This window comes from Pteropus alecto, unplaced genomic scaffold (genome assembly GCF_000325575.1).
Source record: "Pteropus alecto unplaced genomic scaffold, ASM32557v1 scaffold251, whole genome shotgun sequence".
Classification (NCBI taxonomy): Eukaryota; Metazoa; Chordata; class Mammalia; order Chiroptera; family Pteropodidae; genus Pteropus; species Pteropus alecto.
Window position 1 is genome coordinate 83,555 of NW_006431048.1, and position 21,016 is coordinate 104,570.

The window sequence follows — 21,016 nt, forward strand, 5'->3', positions numbered from 1 at the left end:
AATGGTCTTCACATCAGAAAATCTGAGTTGAAGCCTGAGTCTGCCACTTACTAGCTGTGGGACTTCTGGCAAGTCCCCCACCTGTTTGGAACCTCCACTTCCTCATCTACCCTACTTGTCTCAAGAGTCAACAGGATAAATAAAGTGTATGTAAAAACATTGCAAACCATAAAGTGCCATATATATGAGTGGTGGTGTGAGAAAAAAAATCCATAAAAACTTTTAAGGAGCAGTCTTTGTGCTAAGTATTTGTTATGTTCAAATAGACTGCACCCATATAATCCTTAGCAATTATGGTAAGCATATCTACAATACTCAAAAAAGCTTGGCCTCTTTGTAGCAATTGATAATGAAAAATACACAGGGCAGGAATTGGGACAAAGCTCAGGTCCTTCGGGAGCAAACTCCCCTGCCAGAATGACGAGAGAGCAGGACGAAGCGATGAACGAGCAGGCAGCTACATGTCACTGGATTTCAAGTCCCAGTGCAGGTAAAGTGACACAGTGGGGAAATAAAGGTCATAAAATATTATCATCCATCTCAAGAAGTTTCATAACAAGTCATTTAAATGACTTGTACATTATCTTGGCTGAATCATCTGAAAAATAGTAATAGGCATAATACAGTGATTACTAACATTTTTTAAAGTGCAGGATGCCTTGCTAATAGCTGGAAATACACAGGGAGTTTCCACATGGTTGTAACTATATTTAGTTTCCACTGAATAAGAAACTGAGTTCTCAAATATGGATCCTCAAATTCCTTACACACATTATTCTCTTCCTTTATCTTCCCCAACCATGACCAGAGACCCACAGCCTCCAAATTGGGGGTCCGTGGCATAGGCTGTTGGCAATTAAAATAGTTCAGTCTGTATATAATTATAATTTAAAAAATTAAAGAGAATGCTAAAAAGATTCTGCAGAAAAGAGAAGTGCAAGCATGGGTGGTGAGGGGGAGGGATACAAATTCCATCACTCTTTCTGTGCTAGATAAAGAGGAGAAAAAGCCTTTGTCCTGAGTTAAAGGTAAACCAGGCTAGCCCTAGGTAAACTTGTTACGTCTATAAAATGTATTCTCCTTTTAAATTCTCCTTCTCCACTTCGGTGGTGACTGCAGTTTTTATTGGGAGCTCCCAACCCTCTTTCCCTCTCCCTGTTTGGGAAGGATATTATTTACACTTTTGGGGCCGGCACTCATTCATGTTAAAGTTTAACAATTAAAATGTCATTTAATAATGAATGACTGAGAGACCCTGGGGCAGTTGTGTAATACTTGCTTAAGAACATCCATGCTGTATTATTTGTCAATTCACCTACGCAACAAAATACTTTTCTTTCTGTTCTGACTCATACCAGTCTTATTGCCTTCCTTAAATTATTCTCCCATGTTCCTGCCCCCTCCCCAGGAAGCTCAGCAGTGTTGTGGCTTCTCCCTCAAATTACTGCCACTACTCGTCTGTTCTATGGCCCCACCTTCCTTCCAAATAAAAATGCTTTCCAAACCCTCCGCTCCACTCCTACCTGTCCTATAACCAACCAGGTGTGTCCCTTAGGCCAGCTCTACTGCATCCATTATTGATCCTGAGAAAGGAGCAGGCACAGGAGGATGAAGAGAACAAAAACATGATGTGGTCCAGGAAACTAGAAGCAGAGGCACCTGCCACAGGCCCCGAGCTGGTTATACGAGGGCGTTGCACACAGGAAGAAAGGGGAGAGCAGAACGGAAGGATGAAGAAGAGAGGCAGTGGGAGGATTTGGTCTCATTTGTTTTTAAGCTGTTTAGGATTATGGACACATCTGTAAACCTCACACAACAATGAAAAACAAGATTGAGCACCTAAAGCTTTTCATATTTTACTGCAGAGGTATTTTTGATGTATTATTAGTTAATATGTAATCAGTAAAGTGCTAATTCATATCCTACATGTACAAAATCATTTTACAAAAATTCTTAAAAAACTAGTAGATAATGTGTTTTTTTTTTCTGGGCTCATACTAGAAGGTGTAATCGGGCAGGTGATACCACCTGCATAGTAGCAGCAGCAGCCAGCACAACACTGTCCTCCCGCCATGTGGCTCTTTGTTCCCAAATTCACTGCATCTTGGTTCCTCATCCTTTTCCTCTCTTCTGTTTCCTTCTTCTCACCTGGGACCCATCTCTTCACAGATGACCATGCAAAATAAATTGAGTAACAGAAATACATCTTCGTATCTTTATCTCTCGGATGAGAACAATTCTGGTTCTCTGGGACATTCAGCAACCTTATTTCCTGTGGCCTTTTTCATCCCACAATGTATCACTTCAAACTTAAATAAATATCCTTCAATTAGAGTTCCCAAGAAGCCTGTATCATATCTTTTGATTACTGCTTTTACATTTAGTCCTTCAAGTACCTGTTTTACAACATTTTAACCCTCATGATCAAAATAACAAAGAAAGCTGTTTTGTTACAAGTGTGTTACATTCCATCTCACCAGGAGCTCCGCTAAGAAAATATAAAAAGGGAAAATTCGGCTAGATAATTAGCCACAACTAGTTCTTAATGTGTGCTACTAGGGGAAGTCTCTAGGCCAAAATTATTGCAATCAAATATTCAGTTCTTCCAAACATCACCAGATGATCCAGGGTCATGGGGCAGACCAAAAATCCACTGTGATGTTGATATATAAAGGATTGTAATCCACAGAGACTAACTTATAAATACAACTGTTCAACCCATCTGTTCTCCAGACTCTTGACACCTGATGTAAGAGCTTCATCCTGAAGATAAAAAGAAAAAATTAAATGGTAAGACAAGAATGTAACATACATTTTTATAGCTTTTTGCCTTGCCACAAAATTTGGCAAAAGTATCTTTGTAAATTATTATACCTATTGGGTTTCCTATTGCAAAAAGTTTATTTTCCCCATCTAAGGTAACAGACATCAGTGAGAGCCAAATGTTCACGTGTCAGACCCATTAAGACCCTGGGGACCAATGATGAAAAGAGTCACTGCATGCAGGGAACCCTCAGTCTACAAGATAGAAGGACATTTAGGTAACACTGATATGTTGTGTTATGGTCCTCGGATAAGCTTCAAGGGATCTATGAATGTTCCATTGTTGTTGGGGAAATTCTGTGTCTGTAGGCAGTAGCTCTCGTAACCGACTCAAAGTTAGATCGTATGTAGAGGAGGATAAATCAAGAAGCATCTACTTTCATAAAGGAGTCTGGAGAGGGGTCTTAAAGAAGGAAACTTTGAGGGAGGCGTCAAAGAAGAAATTCACTAAGTGAAGAAGGTAAAGGAAAGGACACACAGGAAGAGAGACCACTCTGTGCTAGATGCACAGACATGCAAAACAGCAGAATGCTGTTTGGTCTCTAGGAGCTTAGCAGTGAAAAGCAATCCATTTCAGTCACAGCAACAAAGTGGATGGAGGTCAGAAGCATAATATTGAGCTAAATAAAGTCGGAGGAAAATAATACAGCATGAATTCATTTATATAAAAGTGAAAAACATGCAAACTAAATAATCTTTTGTACAGGGATACACATATATGGGGAAACAAGAAAACTGAGAAATAGTACAAATCATTATATCACAATTACCACGAAAATCAGGAAATAGTTACCTCTTGATGTGGGGGACAGACATGGAATTAGGGAGGGCCTAATTCCATAGGTAACAGGAATAAATTGAGTGGGGGGCATCACTGTGTTCATGGTATCAAGAATATTCCGATTTTTTGATTTCTGCACCCCCCGGCAGCAGAAACAGTTTAGCAACATGGCCAGGCCCAAACGCTCAGTGCCTGCCCCGCACCTTCCCTCTGAGGCGAGGGTCTCCAGAGAGTAGGCCTGTTGCACCAACTCAATGATTCGCTTCAGCCACGCAAAGAAACAGCGTAGATTCTACTTTGGGTTTTTTTGGATAACTTTTTGAAAAAAACTACAGCTGTGTTCTGTTTGTGAAGTAAACAAATGTTTGTTTCTGTATCTCGGCAACATGCTCATCCACCCGGTACCCGCACCATGGGCAGCACAGCACTGCGCCCAGGGCCACCCCTGCAGGCTCTTGGCTCGCTGGCCAATGGGGCTTGCGAACACACTACGGCTCCACTTCAGGGCTTACCCAACTTTGGAAAATGACACCAGCAATACTGGCACATGTCAACTGGACTGAGTCTGAGAGGAAGAGTAAGGTAAAAGCCATTTTGTTCCCAACTTTTAAATATATCCATGTAAGGTATTTTTTTTTTTTTTTGCCATTAAAACAATAAAATATGAATATCTGGGGGAAAAAGAATATTCAGATTTTTCATATAATTTGTAAGTATTCCTTTGTTTCTAATCAATAATTATTATTATTTTTATTTAAAGAGAAAAATGCATGCCTATGGACAGAGACTAGAAAGACACACAGAAAACAGAAATAGCTGTTTTGTTAAAGTGGTAAATTCTAACAAAAGGGCTAAAAGCCTTTTAATGTTGTTTTTTAAATACAAACTCTAATGAAGCCCTGTATATTGGGCAAAAATCCATTAAAATTGTTTTAAAATGCAGACTCTAACAAAAGGGCTAAAAGGCCTTTAATGCTGTTTGTAAATTTAGGGAAAAAAATCAGAACAAATAAATGTAGATTCTTCAGTTACAGCCCCATTAAAGAACTGGCTTATCTCTCAGGAATCCTTGGTGAAAGGACTAATTTCTAGGGCGATTCCTAGGGAAATCTGAACATTGGCTGGATATTTGATATTAAGAAAGTTGCTATTTTAGGTATAGTGGTTCCTTTTTAAAGACTTCTTATATTTTAAGGATATATACAGAAGTATTTACCCACGAAATGCTGTGATATCTGTGAGGTACTTCTAAATGATCCAGTGGAGGAAGAGAAAAAAGTAAGAGAAAGAAGAGGGGCCATGAATTGATAACTGTTGAAGCTGGGTATCGGGCACGTGAGGGTGTAATACGCCATTCCCCCTACTTCCCTCCAACTTTGTAAATTACCTTAATGCAAAGCATTGAACAAAATAAACTGGCTCATCTGATCAGATTTGGCAGAGTTCTTAGTGACAGAAGAGACTAAAGTAGGCAGCTGCCAAGCACACGAAGCAAGGACTCACCGTTCTATGTTCACCTCGTTGCCCAGGTCTCTAGTATGGAAGATCATTGTATATTTACCCACTTCAGGCATGGGTCGGATTATTTTCATTCTATGAAGCTCAACCCTGGAAAAGTAACAGAGGAATTTAAAAATGATGGGCCTCGGGCAGTAAGTCCATTAAAAAAATCACGTTTAACATTTACTTCTGGGGTACAAAGATGTGTCAATTTACAGTTTGTCATTTTCCAAAAACAATTGAGAAAGTACATATTTTAAAACATCATGACGAATAGCAGAATCAAGTCTCTCAGAATCCCTCATTTATTTAGTGTTTCATTTTTTCAACAAAGAAAGTAATGATCATTTAAGGTCACAAGCTTTAAAGTCCATGAACCTACTTTCAAATCTACACTTTTTTATTTACACCCCTGGTAAGTCAGTTCACTGTTTCAGGTCTTGGTTTCCCATCTTTAAATTCCAATGGTGTTATAGAGTTGATCAGAAGAGCTCAAATGAAATAATCCACATGGAATATGTTTTGCAAGATGTAATGTAATATGTAAGTGCAAAGAAGGGTGGTACTTGCTATGCAGGTGAGTGCATGAATATTTAGTAAATAAATCTTGACCAACTTTTATGTTGAAATCATTTGGTTTATCCATAGCGTTAGTCAAGAACCATTCTGGGGGCCATGATGATCTTAACAAATGATCAAATCATTGATCTGATCTTAGGGTTCCCTTGACTTTGAAGCCAAGGAGCACAGGAAAAGGATAGTGACAATTACATGGTCAGTGCAAAATTCTAATAAGCATCCTATCTGGGCAGTGAAATGGATTTTGGGATGATGATGGATATTTTACCTCTAGCCTTTGCTACTCCTGCAATGAAATCTAGCAGACACCTTCTGTCCACTTCATAAGCCACAGCCACACAGGCTGGTGATGGGCTGGGCCATGAAGACCCGTTGCCTGTCACTATGGCCCTTCCTATGGAGCCTTTGGTCAGGGAAACTTGCTCCTGCCAGAAATATCCCAGAGACTCTCATCCTAAACATAGGAACAAGACCAGCAGGTGGCCCTGGCTTATTTATGCCAAAGGAAAATTTTCGGGTAGTCACACAACTATTAGTTCAGAACCCCAGCCGAGAAAGCTCCTTTCTGACAGACAACAGCAGGAGGAAAGGGGGCTCCTGATAGCCAGAAAGACCTTGCTATATAAGTCTGAAGCTCCAGGCTCTTGAATAATTATTTATTTCTGGGAAACAGGAATACCTATAACTTTCTGGCCATAAAACCCAAGTGCAGGGGAGGGAACTGAGATATGAGGCCATATCCCCTCTGAATCCCTCAGAGCAGAAAGTAGTCCAAAATAATCCAAGTGTAATGCCAGCGGGCTGGAGAGTCCAGCCCGGCAGTCAGGCCAGCAGCTGCTCTCACAGAGTGTGGGACTGGCTGGTGCATAAGAGGAGAGACATCCTTGTCTGCTTCAGAGTGTGCAGCTCCTCACAGACTGTTGGCACTCCCTGCTCTGAGCATTGGGAACTGTGCCAGGATCCCGTGGGATCTGAGAGAAAGCACAGGTTTATAACAAGCCCTCTGGCCACTTTCCTCAAATTATAGACACTCTGAAGTTTAGAACTTTCCACTCACTGGTGAGGTCCTCCTCAGTAAACAATACCCACTGACAAGTCCACAGAAACCTCCATCCCCACTTCTGGACCCCAAACACCCATGAGACAGGAACAGGCCACCCTCTATCATTTCTAAACTGACAGTGGCAACGAGCAATCTGGGCAATCCTGCCCTCCCTCTGCCCCCTGTCATCCTTTAAGCCCAAATCTGTGGCCTCGCGGCCTGCTGGACTGGCATCTACAGAAAATGTGAAATGAAGGCTTCTAACACCACTACTGATAGCAGAGCCCCATGAAGGGGACCTGTGTCTGTTGTTCACCTGAGTCTGAGGTCATCGTCTTCGCCTCCCCATCCCCAGTAGTTGTTAGAGAATCCATTCACCTTGAAAAATTGCTCTCTGCTTAGGGCAGTAACACCCCCAAAATATCCACTGTAACGTAGCCTGGAGCAGGAGAGAGGAGAGAAAAAGTGAGAACATGTACACAAAGCGTTTTTGTTCTCCACTGACACTTGAGAAGTCTCCGATTCAGGACTGGCATTCAAGGTACACCTTGAGGACCATGTACTTTACCCATTCACTCCTGCTTGGCATCTACCTCCTAACATTCCTGGTCTTCCTGGTCTGGCCTTCTTTCTCTGTCTAGACAAGTGCTCACTAAGCAAGGTGCCATCCATCTGTTATTGTTAATGTTTGTGTGCAGATGTCTACAGAGGTACTTGTAAGTGTGCACCATAACATCAGAGCTGGATGACAGATTTCATCTCAGGTGTCAATTCAATGAATACTGTGGCTGCCAAGGGCACTGAGTTAAGGATTCTGAGGCTGCAACCAGGTTCGGCATGAATAAGTGTTACAGAGAATATACTGTCTTTCTTACTTTTGCTTTTTTCAGGGGAGGCAGTAAAGAGCAGGAGACAGCTCCTGCATGCAAATCTCCACTTACACGCGTGCCAATATCCATCTCAGAGTCCGTTTCCTGAACAACCCAATGCATCTGAACAATCCTGGGGTTTCTGGCTTGGGCGACTAGGTAGACGATAATGCCTTTCACATGCAGAAACGTAGAGAAAGAGAAAAGAACAGGCAGTCTGAGGAGCACCTGGAGGCCCGCTTAGCTGCAGTGAGAGGTGCAGAAGGAGACCAGTCAGAAAAGTTAAAGAACTGTTTCTCAGTGGCCTCTTGGATGGCAAGTCTATATGTTTATCGATCTTTGCTTTTGGTTTTTCTTGTTATGCAGAAAAGCACAAATATTTAATTGGCCCTGGAACAGTTTTATTTTTAAAGGGCTGTAAGATGGGTAAAATGTAGTCATAAAATAACAGTAGAGTCCTTGTAGAAACCAAAAATTCTTGGCAGTAAAGTTTGCCACAGACTGGTCCAAAGTTTTACCGCTGACCATGCTCAGTGGGGTAAACAGATTTATTCTGGCTTCTTCAGAGTCTGATTCAGCTGGGGCAAGTCACTTTAACCTCTTCTCTCTGCATGTGTGTAAAGTGAAAACATTTCTGGCACTTCTCATACTCATAGCGATATTGTAATAATGAATAAAGTGTGTGCAGCTTTAAATTCTGTGGTTCAATGACACACAGTTACCAGCAGGGAGCAGATACTTAGCTGCCAGCAACTGCAGCTGCCAACAATGAGGGGGATTCTGCCTAAAGTAGCAAAGGTAAAAAGAGGGGGGTAAGGGATGGGGGCCAGGATGAGGGCAACTCCTACATAACTTACACATGACTTCCCCTGGCCACAGTTTACATGACACATATAATAAAGTAGAAAAATATAAATGAAAAAATGACATATCTGGACCATAAGAAATGTAAATCAGAATAGATTAACAAGGAAATATGTTAGAACTTTAATTTGCAAATAAGATTCCTTTGCAAATGGCGTCAAAAAGAAGGCCATGCATTTGGCTCATAGTTTCTTGCATCCAGATGAAAAGAGGAGACGTATCCAATCACCTGACTCACATTAAGAAAACCTGTCAGTTACTCAAGGAAAACAAAGGCTTCCTGATAGCCAATCATAAATGAAATGTTTGGCCATTTACAATAGCAAGTTAAAACAGCAAGATTAAAAGAGCAAGATTGATACAGGGGCTGGTTTTAGTATCCGTGCTGACGAGGCAAGCACCAACGGCTGGTTTTAGAGTGAGTAGCCTCTGGTGATATCCACGATTGTTACACAGAAGTTTTATTCAAAATCAATTCCCAGCAGAAATGCCCAAGAACTCAATTTCTTGTGGTCCAGCTTAATACAAAAATAAAATCTAGAATTTAAACAAAAGGCCTGTCTGTCCTTAAAACAATCCTGTGTATCTGAATTAAAAAAAAAAAAAAAGCCCTGTGTGATTTGTAATTTCTCACCTCAGATGTTTAGAGAAAGCTGTGCAATGGGAAGTTACCATCTATATCAAGGGTCCAAGCACAGGTATCTTGTGCTGTAGATACACAGTAAGTGAACAGACAGTTGACATACTTCTGAAAACACCGAGGCGCCCAGCCATGACATGCTGCTTTCTTCAATGCAGAGGTGGTTCAAAGAGACCAGAAAGCAAAACCTCCAGATAATGAGATTCAGATCCAAAGATCAAGTTCCTCAAAGGGAAAAATCCTGTGATTCTCTTCCAGAACCTTCCCCTGATCTCTGGCCCATTACCCCTGCTTTCATTCAGGCACATGGCATCTTTCCCCTCGGCTTCTTCCCCACCTCCCTTCCTGCCTTGTTTCCAAGTACTTATAGCCGAATTTGCAGAAATTCAAAATTGATGCAACCCCACTGTAGCTGTCTCACCACACCAGCATCCAACAGGCAGCACTCCTTGAGGGAAGGCACCCGGCCTTATTCAAATTGGTCTCATGGTCACCAGCTCAGTAAGCACCACAGAACAGACATCAGTACATGTGAATGACAGGGCTTGGAGGAAGCTGTCAAGTACACAGATATAAGTGAATATAGTTTCATTTGTAGAGAACTTTCTCGGTCGCTATTTCCCCCTAGTTGTGCTTAAGTGGGAATTGGTATAAAAATAAGGTGAAATAAGGTTGAAAAGTAGAGATGCCTCTCCTGGAGGACATAAGAGATGGGGAATGAAGACAGAATGGTGGTCCCTAGCACTTCACACAGTGGCTTTGAAAGAAAGGAACTTGTCCTGGGAGTTCTGGCTCCTGAGCAGACTACTCAGTGGACACGTTCTCACCATTCTCCCTCAAAATTCTAGAAAGATGCCACAGTCTGGAAACAGACGTCACAGTCCTACAAGAGAGGCCTAAAAGCTCACCTAAGGGGAGTGCTCTTGTTGCCCCCTAGAGGGGGAAGTCAAGGACAGACCGGTAAGTTACTTTAGTGCTACACAGTAGGGAACGGCTTGCAAAAGTTCCACTATATAGGTGCTACAGGTGAGGCTGGCCATGATTTGCAACAACTGGATTATTTTTCTTCTCCTGTTCTCTCCCTTTTATCTTTCTGCTCTTCTGCCAAGGCTGTTGTAGGGCTTTTTCCTGATAAGGAAAAACCTAAATACTCTAATTTCTGTTTTGAACTTTAAGTGATATGTCATGTACCATATTTCCTATTTCTCATTTCCCTCAGACACGCTAAACATTACATCTCACACAGCCTTGAGGACAGAACAAGCTTCTCCACCTAAGCAAGCCATGAGCAGAGCCACCTTACCTGTACCCAGTGCTGTTCCTGCCAACCACCAGATGCTTGGGCTGATCCTCACACCTGTAAAGGTTCAAGTCGTTCTCTGGCACCAAGTCCACATCGTGGAATATAAAGCAGTCCCAATTTTCATCCTTGAGAGCTTCTAGATAGCCCACGTTCAAGAGTTTGGCTCGATTAAACTTTTTACTTCCAGCCTATAGATATGGAAATTAAATGCTGAAAAGCTCCTGAGACAATGTTTCATACTGCCCAGTTCAGTTCAGATGCAGGAGCTGGTATTACTCCTGCTACACACAACTATACTTGTGACATGAAGATCTGACAAAGTACATGCAATATTTCTCATACATACTTAAATTCTGTAACTTAAAAACATACCCTGAAATGGGGAGCTGTTGTTAAATGGGTATAGAGTCTCAGTTTTGCAAGATGAAAAAGTTATAGAGATCAGTTGTTTAATAATGTGAATATACTTAACACTACTGAACTGTACACTTAAAAATGGTTAAGGTGGTAAACTTTATGTCATGCATACTTTGTCACGATTTTTCAAAAGCCTATAGTTTTAAAATAACTGAAAAAAATTTTAAAATATACCTTTATTTATTCCATGTAAAACTACAAAACCTTTCTTACATACTAGTCATACCAATAAATATCACTGCTTCACTGTTCAACTCTCATTCAGCTCATCTCAACCTTACCCTATGCAACAAATTACACTGAGCTTCCGAGAGATATAGCTGGCCAGAAAGGATTGAGAATTCGTGACCTACAAACAGAGGTTATTGCTAATATTTCTAAGCTACTTAAAAGTCTCTTGGAATCACTGTAAGAGAATCCTGTTTTAACACTTAATGGTGGAAGCTAATCCTCACAGTGGCCTTACAAAAGGGATTTGTCACTAGGTGAAAAAAGGAACACAATTTGCCTAGTAATAAGACCAGAACAAGACTATGAAAAAGATTTTCATTCAGTATTAATTTTTTCATGGCTGTATAGATCAAATGTCTTCAGAATAAATTCCAGTTTGATAAACAATTTTTCATAACAAAAGTACAGGCTGTTCACAAAAGTTACCACAGTGCTTTTCTGAAAAGAATAACACAAAGCAGACATATTTTTTGATTATGTAAAAATATTAAACATTGGGAGTGGCTGTCTTGAGTAAGAACTCAGAATGACTAACAATGTGAAAAACAAAAATAATTATAAAACAATATAATAGTAAAATTTTGTCTCAAATACTAAAAAAAAAAGGCATAGATGTTTATATATGCACTTTGATTTTCAAAAGCTCCAGTTTATTATAAAGTATACACTGTAGAGCTGCATCCTCTAATTTGTCAAAAGTTTTCCTAAAACAAATATTACTGAGATGATCAATAGTAAGCATGTAATTAATTACTTCTTTTGCATTTTTAGCACTTGTAAGGATTTGAGAGGGGATTATTTGGATGGCCCAGGACACTTTTGAAAAGCTAGACATGGATATTTAAGTTGACGCCTTATTTTTCTATCAATAAACATTAATACCAAATAAAGGCATCTTTAATCACCCACTCCACTTAGAAGTAAACTCTTCAAAAGCAGCCTACACTTACATTTACTGTGCTCCTACTAAATCATGCCTCTGGAAGCCAAACATGTAAATCAAGAAAGTGAAAACTAAACATGTTTTACATAATAAACAGTAGCAAAGTTAAAGGCACGATGGTGGAAATGGTCATAGAACCCCATGGCTATTAACTAACACACAGTAGTCTGTCAGATCCTCTGTCTAGACCCCCAACGAACAGCCAGGCTCAGTAACACAAAACAATTCCAAGATCTCATTGTGTGGTATAGAGCAAATGCAGAGTGAAACAGAACGTAAATCTCAGAGAAAAGTCATAGGGCAGTCCTTAGCTAACATGGAAGGGCTAACAATAAAATGGTCTTCCTCCAGAGGTTCATTTATGAGGCAGTAAAAATTCCCAGTCTCATTACTCCACATTCTGGGACAAGATTTTCTTTACTCTGTTCAAGGATAAACAAAGTAAGAGACCTCTCCTTTGACAATAATTTGATGCTCCTTTGAAACAAGAGACAAATGGCCAAGTTCCTCAGAGAAAGGAGAATCTGGAGGCAGAGACCAGGTCTGCCCCTACACTCACCTGGTGGATAATGTAGATGCCATACTCTAGCTGCTGCCTCTGCAAGAAGGGATGAAGGTGTTCTAGCAGGTACATCAGGTGTTTCTCTCTGTTCCGGTGTGGAATGAGGATGGCAACCCGCTGTAAAGCCTTACACTCCTCAGGGTGATACCGGCCTCTGTGCACTCTGGGATTTTCTGCCTGCACTTCTTCCAGAGTAAGATCTGGTTTGAAAATGAGCTTGTCCTGACCTCCTACAATTAAAACAGGACGGGAAACAACAGTAGCTATCTCATCAAGTGTTGATTGGCTTACATGAGCTAGTACATGTAAAGCTCTTAGAACATTGCCTGGTACCCAGGGAGCACTGTATGAGTATTAGCTTTTATTATTACTACTCTAAAGCCTCATTTGGTCATGAACTACAACCACAGAATCATGTGATTCAGGTTATTGGCTACAAAAGCAAATAAATGACATATAAGAGCATTCTCATGTGGCTAAATAACTAAGTCTGGCCCTGTGATTTATCCATAAGAATGAAATACATTCTGTCCCGATGACCCTGGTGAAGAGCAGAGATCAGGGCTAGACTAACTTCAAATGTGCCCTATCCACTTTTCCTTCTCAAAATCCCAAAGGAGGGTGAAATCTCTTAAAAATCAAGAGCATTCCATAGAATCAAGCTCATGAACAAGACCCCTTTCTCAGTCCTTTCCAGAGCTCTTAGGAGGTCTCCTAGCTCCCTGGGGGTAAAATGGCAGAATGAAGTAAAAACTAGACCACTCCCTAACCCAGCAGTAACAAAAATGAGCAACAGCGCCAGAATTCTCCCATTGCGTCACAGTAGCAGACATCCCCAATGCAGCATTTATTTAGTGGGTCTGGATGCAGCCTGACTGGATGAAACCCAAGAGACATCCATGGTAACCAATCTCATGCAAGGCTTTCAAGATCAGGCTACAGCCAGTGACCCTCCTCTTTGATCTGAATTAACAGGGAACACTGACTGGAAAGAGGAGGTGAAGTTCTGGTTAGGGAACTGAGTCACACTTTTTTAACCCATTTCTCGATCAGAAAAAAAAAGTGCAGCTCGCTGCCAGTGTTAATTTAATTTTACATAAACATGGCCTTTGAGGCTCAAGCAAATTTGACTGGTTTTCAATGTGAAAATAAAATATAAAAACTGTTCTTAGAGTTTCTTCTAAACAGAACTTGTCTCTAATCCTAATGTAACAGAAGTGTATACATAAATCAAATTCATTAAATGAATTTTTGGCTGACAGTTGTTCAAGGAGATGTTAACATCATACGTAGGAATGCTATGTTTTCTAGGATTTGACATTTTCAGTGATCAAGAATTACTATTTTGTAAATAGAAATACCACTATTAAAAACAGAATGCTATAAATAGAATGATGTCATTTGTTTCTAAAGACTATATATAGATATACTAGAGCAATGCGAAAATAATAAAAGTGAGATACTTCATGGCAAACTTTGGGGGTAAGGTTAGGACTGTAATCTGCGAGTTATCTCAGGATAAATGCTACAACCGCAAGCACCACCAGCGAGTATTCTCGGGGCAAATGGGAAATGGGTTAAAACTCCATATACACTGATCAGTCTGTAAAATCTCAAGATAGTTTGCAAGGCTATCCTCTTCTGAGCAAAGGCTCTTCCTATATATAAGTCACAGTGCCTTGTTCTATGTGACCATCCCCTATCTGGCATATGGCTGCTGAGATCAGACTCTAGTGTCTGTGAAGCTGTTAAAAGACTCTGCCCCAAAGCACCAAGGACAAATAACTGCTTCCAGCCACTAAGAAAGAATAACTGGCCTATAAGAAAGAGCCTTTCTGAAGGGTCTGCATGCAAGACATACAGTCAGCAAGACAGCAATGCCCTAAAAACAAACAGTAAGAATAGGAATTATAGGAAAGGCAAGCTACTAGAGCTGGTGCCAGGCCATAGAGCTGCTGGGAGATGATGATGTGGCTGCTGAGACTGTTTCCTGAGTAGCCTGTTAATAAACACCATCATCCAAGTTAATCTGACCTGTCTCTGTTCTTGGCCCCTGAAAGAGCCCCATGCAATGGGGTCTGATATAAATTAATCCTCTTGCTCACCTTCTCATTGTCATAACTTTTATGGGCCCTAACCTTCTAGTACCTGCTTCCACTTACTCTACAAAGTCTCCCTACAACCCGCACGACATCCTCTCAAGTTTTATTCCTACTCCGGTCACTAATGGTCCATCTTAATTCATCATTCCTGTGTTACCCTTTTAATCCAGGTACTTGCTCAGTATTGCGTCACTGCCCATCTATTTTTTTTTCTGCCCATCTATTTTTATGAATGCATTTATTGCTTAAATACATTGTGAGGATTTTGAACAAGGGGGATAACACAGTCAGATTTGCATTTCAGTAACTCATTTCCCTACCTCAATTTGTGTAATCCATGAGCAGAACAATTTCCCTCACATGATGAGGAATAATATCTTGGCTTTTCCGTGACTGAATAAAGAGAAACAGCATGCCAATATGAACACAGTGCAAGACCGTGATTCAATTAGGAAAGCGAGTCGGCAGGTTTTTTCTAAACTAAAATCAAGAAGCCTCTGAAGAACCCAGGCTGCCCCACAGAGAGCTAATTTAGTGTATGCTGAGAGCCACCTCTATAAAACCAGTGAGGGGCACCAGACTTTGCAGGGCTAGAAAGTCTCACCCTGCCTTCATCCCACCTGCACGCTGTGCCTGCGGAAGAAAGGCAAATATAATAACAACACACTATGGTCGGTGCAACAATAGAAATATAGGCAGGCACACAGGGAGCATAAGATTAACTCTGGGACAGTCCCAGAAACCCTTCTGGGAGAGAAGTAATCTAAGCTGGATTTTTGATGAATAACAGGAATCTACCAGGCAGACATGAACTGAGAAAAGGCATTCCAGAAAGAGAGAACAAAAGAAGACTCAGAGGAGTGTCTGGAGAACTATAAGCACTTTGATGTTCTGGAGAATCAGAGGTCTGATAGAACATTTGTAGATTGTATATATCACAGTGGAGTTTTTCCCAATTAATGTGTTTACTAAAATTAATTTACCGTTCATTTAAATAGAAAGGCAAGACATCAAAGGGGACTCAAAACATACAACATATTTAAGAAATTAACACTTAAGACAACACTAAAGAACGTACTCAGTCCTGTCTCTTGACTCCATTCTTTTGGCCAAGGGAATGCTAACAGATGTGACACCAAGCAGAGGTTTGATGTGCCTGCTCATCTCCACTTGTGCACTGAAGGTGCCAGAAGAGCATGGCCAGGCTAGCCCTGATGGTACCAGGAGAAGGATGACAGACAGATAAGTGGCACAGGGCCACCAGCCTAGATCAACTGGCTCTGAGCTCATCCAGCAGACTTGTGAGCTAAATAATGCCTGTTGATGTATGCTGCTGAGACTTTTGTGGCTGGATAATAAAATTGGATATGTTCATATAATAGAAAACTCTACATCGGCGATATGGATAGAGCTCACAAACATAATGCTGAACAATGGAAGCCAGACACAAAAGAGTACAGAGGGTATGTTTCCAATTATGTAAAGTTCAAAAACAGGATAAATCTATGGGATGGGATTCGAGTCTTGAAGTAAGAGTGGTGACTCAAAGAAGCATAGAAACTTCTGGGGTTCTAGGAAGATTCCATTTCTTAATTTACATAATGGTTACACAGGTATGTTCATTTTGTGAAACTTAACCAGGCTGTACACTTCTGATTTTTGTACTTTTCTGTAATATATATCTAATAAAAAAGTTTACACAGCACTTGTAAAAAAGAAAAAATGTATACTTACTGAGGTATGGAGATGTAGAAGGGCAGTTGTCGAGGTCTGCTTTTTTCACAGATGCTTCATTAGTCAGAGTTTCTTTCTTCCCCAAAACGATGGCCTTGTTGAAATTAGCAATGAATACCTTTGCTTTAGGAATCTCTTGAATAGCACCCACAAAATAGTTACTGGTGGCCCACCCGACCACTGTCAGGCATAAGGTAAAAAGCAATAGTAATCGGAATTTGTAGGAAAGGTAAAAAGTCATGTGGAAGCCCATGTCTTGTATTATGTGAGCAATATGTATCACTCTGCCTCCTGCAGGCAGGAGGCTTCAAGTTCAACTTTTCCAATTTGATGGCAAACTTGATGACAACTGAAGATGCAAAGCCTGCTTTTGCTCAGTAGTTCTGCTCCAACGATCTCTAGAAAGTAATCACAAAGACATGTTTCAAATGAAAATCCTATCCTGAAATGATTCACATCAGCACAAACTGAAAACCTAGCTCCAGTGGATCTTGACTAACAGTAATGGGAGTTTTCCAACTAGGGTTTAGAGACCAGAAAATCAGAAATTTTAGAGGTATAAGGCTCCAAGCATCTGCACATCACAGTTCTCTCTGAATGACCACCCAGGCTGTCTGGGTGAGAAAAGCCATGTCCACATGTTGTGCAGGAGAAGAAGGCAAAGAAGAGACTGTAAATATCTCCTCAGTTCCGAGCTGGGCATAGCCTAAATACACCCTTAATAGTTCTCTTCCTTAGTTGCCCATTCCTGGCACAACTTAAAGAAACCTTGTTACAAAGAGTATTTTGATCCAAAAAGAAAATAAGAGAAAAGACAAAAGCTCTTCTATGTGAGAGCTTAAAAAAAAATGTTCCTCAATGACAGGGAATGAAAAACCAAGGATTTTTCAGCTATAAATACTGTATTCACAATGAGGCACCGGCATGGGGCATGTCTCAACAGATCGGAGGAGAGGGCAAGAAACACAAGAGAGAGTCAACTCAGGAGGTCTTATAGGAAGCCTTAAGAATAACAGGCAGAACTACAGCACAGTGTTTAAGGTCAGGGTTTTGATTCAAACAGAAACTACTGCTTCCACCACATATAGGCCATGAAACCTTGAACCACTTAACTGAGCCTTGGTCTCCTTATCTGTAAAATAGGCATAAACACAGTTTATAGTCTCCTTATCTGTAAAATAGGGATAAACCCAGAGAAGTAAAATAGGGATAAACACAGTTTATAGACTCCTTATCTGTAAAATAGGGATAAACCCAGAGAGGTTATTGTGGGACTGGATGACCTAATGTATTGATACATCAAGCATTAGCCCACCTCCTGATACACAGTAAGCACCCACTCGGTGGTGACCATCAATGTTGATATTGTTAGGTTACTTTACTTTAGCAATGCCTTGCATATCCTCCCTGTGTTGCCAAAATCACATCTCTCCTTAAATTCTAAATGTGCTATCAGAAGAGTACAAAAATGTTAAAGCTGGAGCACCGATTATCTCTGTAAGCAAACACATCCTCAATTAAATGGATAGAATGGAGAGCACAATATTTCCTATGCCAAGTGATAACAGGAAAACACGATGAAGTAATAAAAAGAAAAATGAAAAATAAACTCGAAATGTGTGTATGATTACCACTAAAAATAAAATATAGCTACAAGCTAACTATAACTGCATCAAGAGTATGAGATTAGCCAGTGGTGTATTTTTCTTTTTTATTCTGGAATTTTGTGTGGTATACTTCTGTCCTTTAAGAATGAAAACAAAGTTGCTCTCGTTTTTAAAATGCGATGTGGGGATGTGGTAATTCACTGTGAAAAACAAAAAACAATCTTAGCAACTCTCAAGATAGCCTCATATTTACTGAAGGGTAGTATTCCAAAAATTTAGCTCTAGGTTAGTCTGAGGGAAAATAAGAAAGCATTTCTGTCTAGACACAATGTTATAAATGAAACTTAGGAAACCAGGAAAGAGAGTATTGGACTCAAGAAGCAATTAAACAGTATGGCCTATTATATTTAGTCTTATGAAGGTATCAAAAGAAATTGATGCTGAAGGCAGTAATAACAGTTAATAAGAAAAGTGATTTATTTGTGCATTTACTCTGTGCCATGCACTGGGTTAAATCCCTTGTAGTACCCTATTTAATCCTGATCTCATCTTGTGAGGTAAGAATTATTATTAGTCTTCTCGTTTTATAGAGGAGAAAATGAAGGTTTAGATAAATTACAGAACTAGCCCAAGACCACACAACTAGTAAGTGTGGAGCTGGAGTCTGAGCCCGTGCAGTCAGCTCCAAAACATGGGCTGCCACATCCTTCACATGGACATTTCAATCTCTTATCTCTCCCCTTGGTGCCTGGGTGCACCCAGCACAAACCTTTCAAATATGTAGTTTTCTTTGGCAGCCCTTTCCTTCTCTCCCATATCCTCCGGTCTCTTTCCTTGGGACTGTTTGTTCAAATGGCTTCCTGGAGGTCTGCTCTCTAACCTCCAGGTAAGAGTTAAGTCTGTAGGATCCTGGGGCCATCAGCCAGCTTCTTGAGGACTTAATTGCAGGAAGCTTAAATGCTAGGATTGGTAACAATTTTTGATAAAAATCTCAAGATTCTTGGAAAATTTAAACTGGGAACATCGTTTTTCTAAGAGCTGCCTATAGAGGGACAGGGAGACTCACCTGCCTGAAAAGACTTCCGATCAAAGAAGTACTGCAGCGTTGACGCAGGAAGGACCACAAAGCACGGGTATCCCGCCCTCTCATTTTACAGAGGGAAGAAGTGGTGGTTTAGAGAGATTTAAAACCTGCCCAAGAAGTAGTGAGTTGGGAACAATCAGACTAATCCTGTTGAACAGCAGCCCGAGGAATTGGTCCAAAGAGAAGAAATTTATGATAAAAGCAAGGAGCCATTCTTAATGATTACTTAATAATGAGCTCTTCATTGCTAACTCTGCTTACTAAGACTATGTGGATCCAGTTAAAAATAATCGTTTCCCATTTTTTCTAGCCTTATGGCTCTCCTCAGAGCTAGCATGAAGGAAACTCAGGTGTGAGGTCTCCTTGGGCCTGTGAGTGAACCTCTCAAGTGTGAGGGGTCTGTAACACCTGCCCAACTGTCTTTATAACAGAGATCTCCTGCCCTGCTTGCCTATAAGGTAAATGACTGAAGGCAACTCCTTTAGGCATGTTTCCCCAGCTAGAAAACAGTAAGAAAACAAAACAAAATAAAAGCTTATCTTACAACATTAACCTGAGAATTTAATGAGATTATATACCAAACATACCTGGTACATTCCCAAGAACATACTATTTACTGACTTAAAGATTAACAAATATGCTTCATGCTCAAAATTTTTTTTTTTTACGCTCAGATTTTATCAGAATGCTAACCAAGATAACATTATCTCTGGAATTACTCACATATTGAAATACAGATTTTTATTTTCTATTTCTCTGTAACTTCCTCTTTTTCTTTCAATGAGTACATATTACTTTTATAATAAAAAAATCATAATGATTTTTTAAAGAAAGCTCTTTTGAGGCCAGGTAACTCCTGGTTGATGTTTGGGACAATGTCATCAGATTGGATCTATAATAACATTTGAAAAATTGAGAGACCCTGAAATCTCTCTGGAAAAAAAAAAAAATTCTTTTTCAATGAAGGCTATCTTGAAGTGACGGGAATCATAGCTATAGAGAAAAACTATAGGTAACACGAAAGAAGTTATTTTAGGGCAGGACACACCATCCTTTTCTTTTCTAGAAGTCTGCCCCAGAGTTAGTTAAAAAAGACGGTGTTTTCATAATTTTGTTTTCCCTCCTCTCAATTCAACCAGTCTTTTCTGAGCACCTGCTATTTTCAGGCATAGTGCTGGGCACCAAGGGAATACAAAGGAAAATGAGCTGTAGTTCTCGCACTGAGTTTATTTCAATCCTTTCTTAGATTTTAATGTCTGTGATTTGTTTTCTAATAGGCCAGACTCACCTCCCAAAATAGGGAATAGATAAAATAAAATTGGCAAAAAATTGAGACGTATTGAAGCTAGGTGATAGGTACATGGGGGTTCATTTTCTTTTTCTCTCTACTTCTGTGTATGTTTGAAATTTCCCAAAATAATAAAGGGAAAAAAATCTAGTAAGGAAGCTATAACAAAAGATAAATCAGCATAAACGCTAAGTATCATTCTTGAAGAAGCTCTACACATACACATTTTTACACCACCATGGGGGGCTGGGCACCAGGTGTCACTCCATAAATATTTACAAAGCACTTATCCACCAGCAAGAAAGGATATGGTCTTCTCAGCAGCCAAGAATGCCCAAATCAGCATTCCGATGTTTCTAAATCCATCTGGTAATCCTGAAGACACAGGACATCTCAGAGTGGACATGATGTGGCCCCAGGCACAAGGTCCCACTCCCTTGGGCCTCTCTGGGGCAGCAACAGTGGAAAGGCTGATAATTTGCTACTCCTTTTACCCCTGCAGAGTTCCCGAGAGCTGACCATTCGCACATGTTGTCCTACCTTCCTTGGATTTCTGGTATCCATTTGCCCAATTATAGCTCCTTTACCTGGCTTCTGAGTGATCATTAATCAGAGCCTAAAGAAACAATGGTTTCCTGGGATTTTTT

General features: G+C 40.3%; 1 protein-coding gene across 3 annotated transcripts in view; it reads right to left on the reverse strand.

Annotated features, from left to right (window-relative positions):
- Nucleotides 1-1,831: 1,831 nt before the first annotated feature.
- Nucleotides 1,832-21,016, reverse strand: part of B4GALT4 (beta-1,4-galactosyltransferase 4) — a 24,937-nt gene continuing 5,752 nt past the window's right edge. The window contains exons 2-7 of one of the 3 annotated variants that reach the window (XM_006905529.3): nucleotides 16,391-16,788; nucleotides 12,552-12,784; nucleotides 10,402-10,589; nucleotides 7,042-7,164; nucleotides 5,108-5,212; nucleotides 1,832-2,763 (exon numbers count right to left, since the gene is read on the reverse strand). In XM_006905529.3, the coding sequence (XP_006905591.1) occupies nucleotides 2,631-2,763; nucleotides 5,108-5,212; nucleotides 7,042-7,164; nucleotides 10,402-10,589; nucleotides 12,552-12,784; nucleotides 16,391-16,643 (1,035 nt within the window). In that variant the 5' untranslated portion in view covers nucleotides 16,644-16,788 and the 3' untranslated portion in view covers nucleotides 1,832-2,630. Of the gene's footprint in view, nucleotides 2,764-5,107; nucleotides 5,213-7,041; nucleotides 7,165-10,401; nucleotides 10,590-12,551; nucleotides 12,785-16,390; nucleotides 16,789-21,016 lie in introns of those variants that run through there. The other 2 variants (XM_015595686.2, XM_006905530.3) reach the window with 2 other exon arrangements.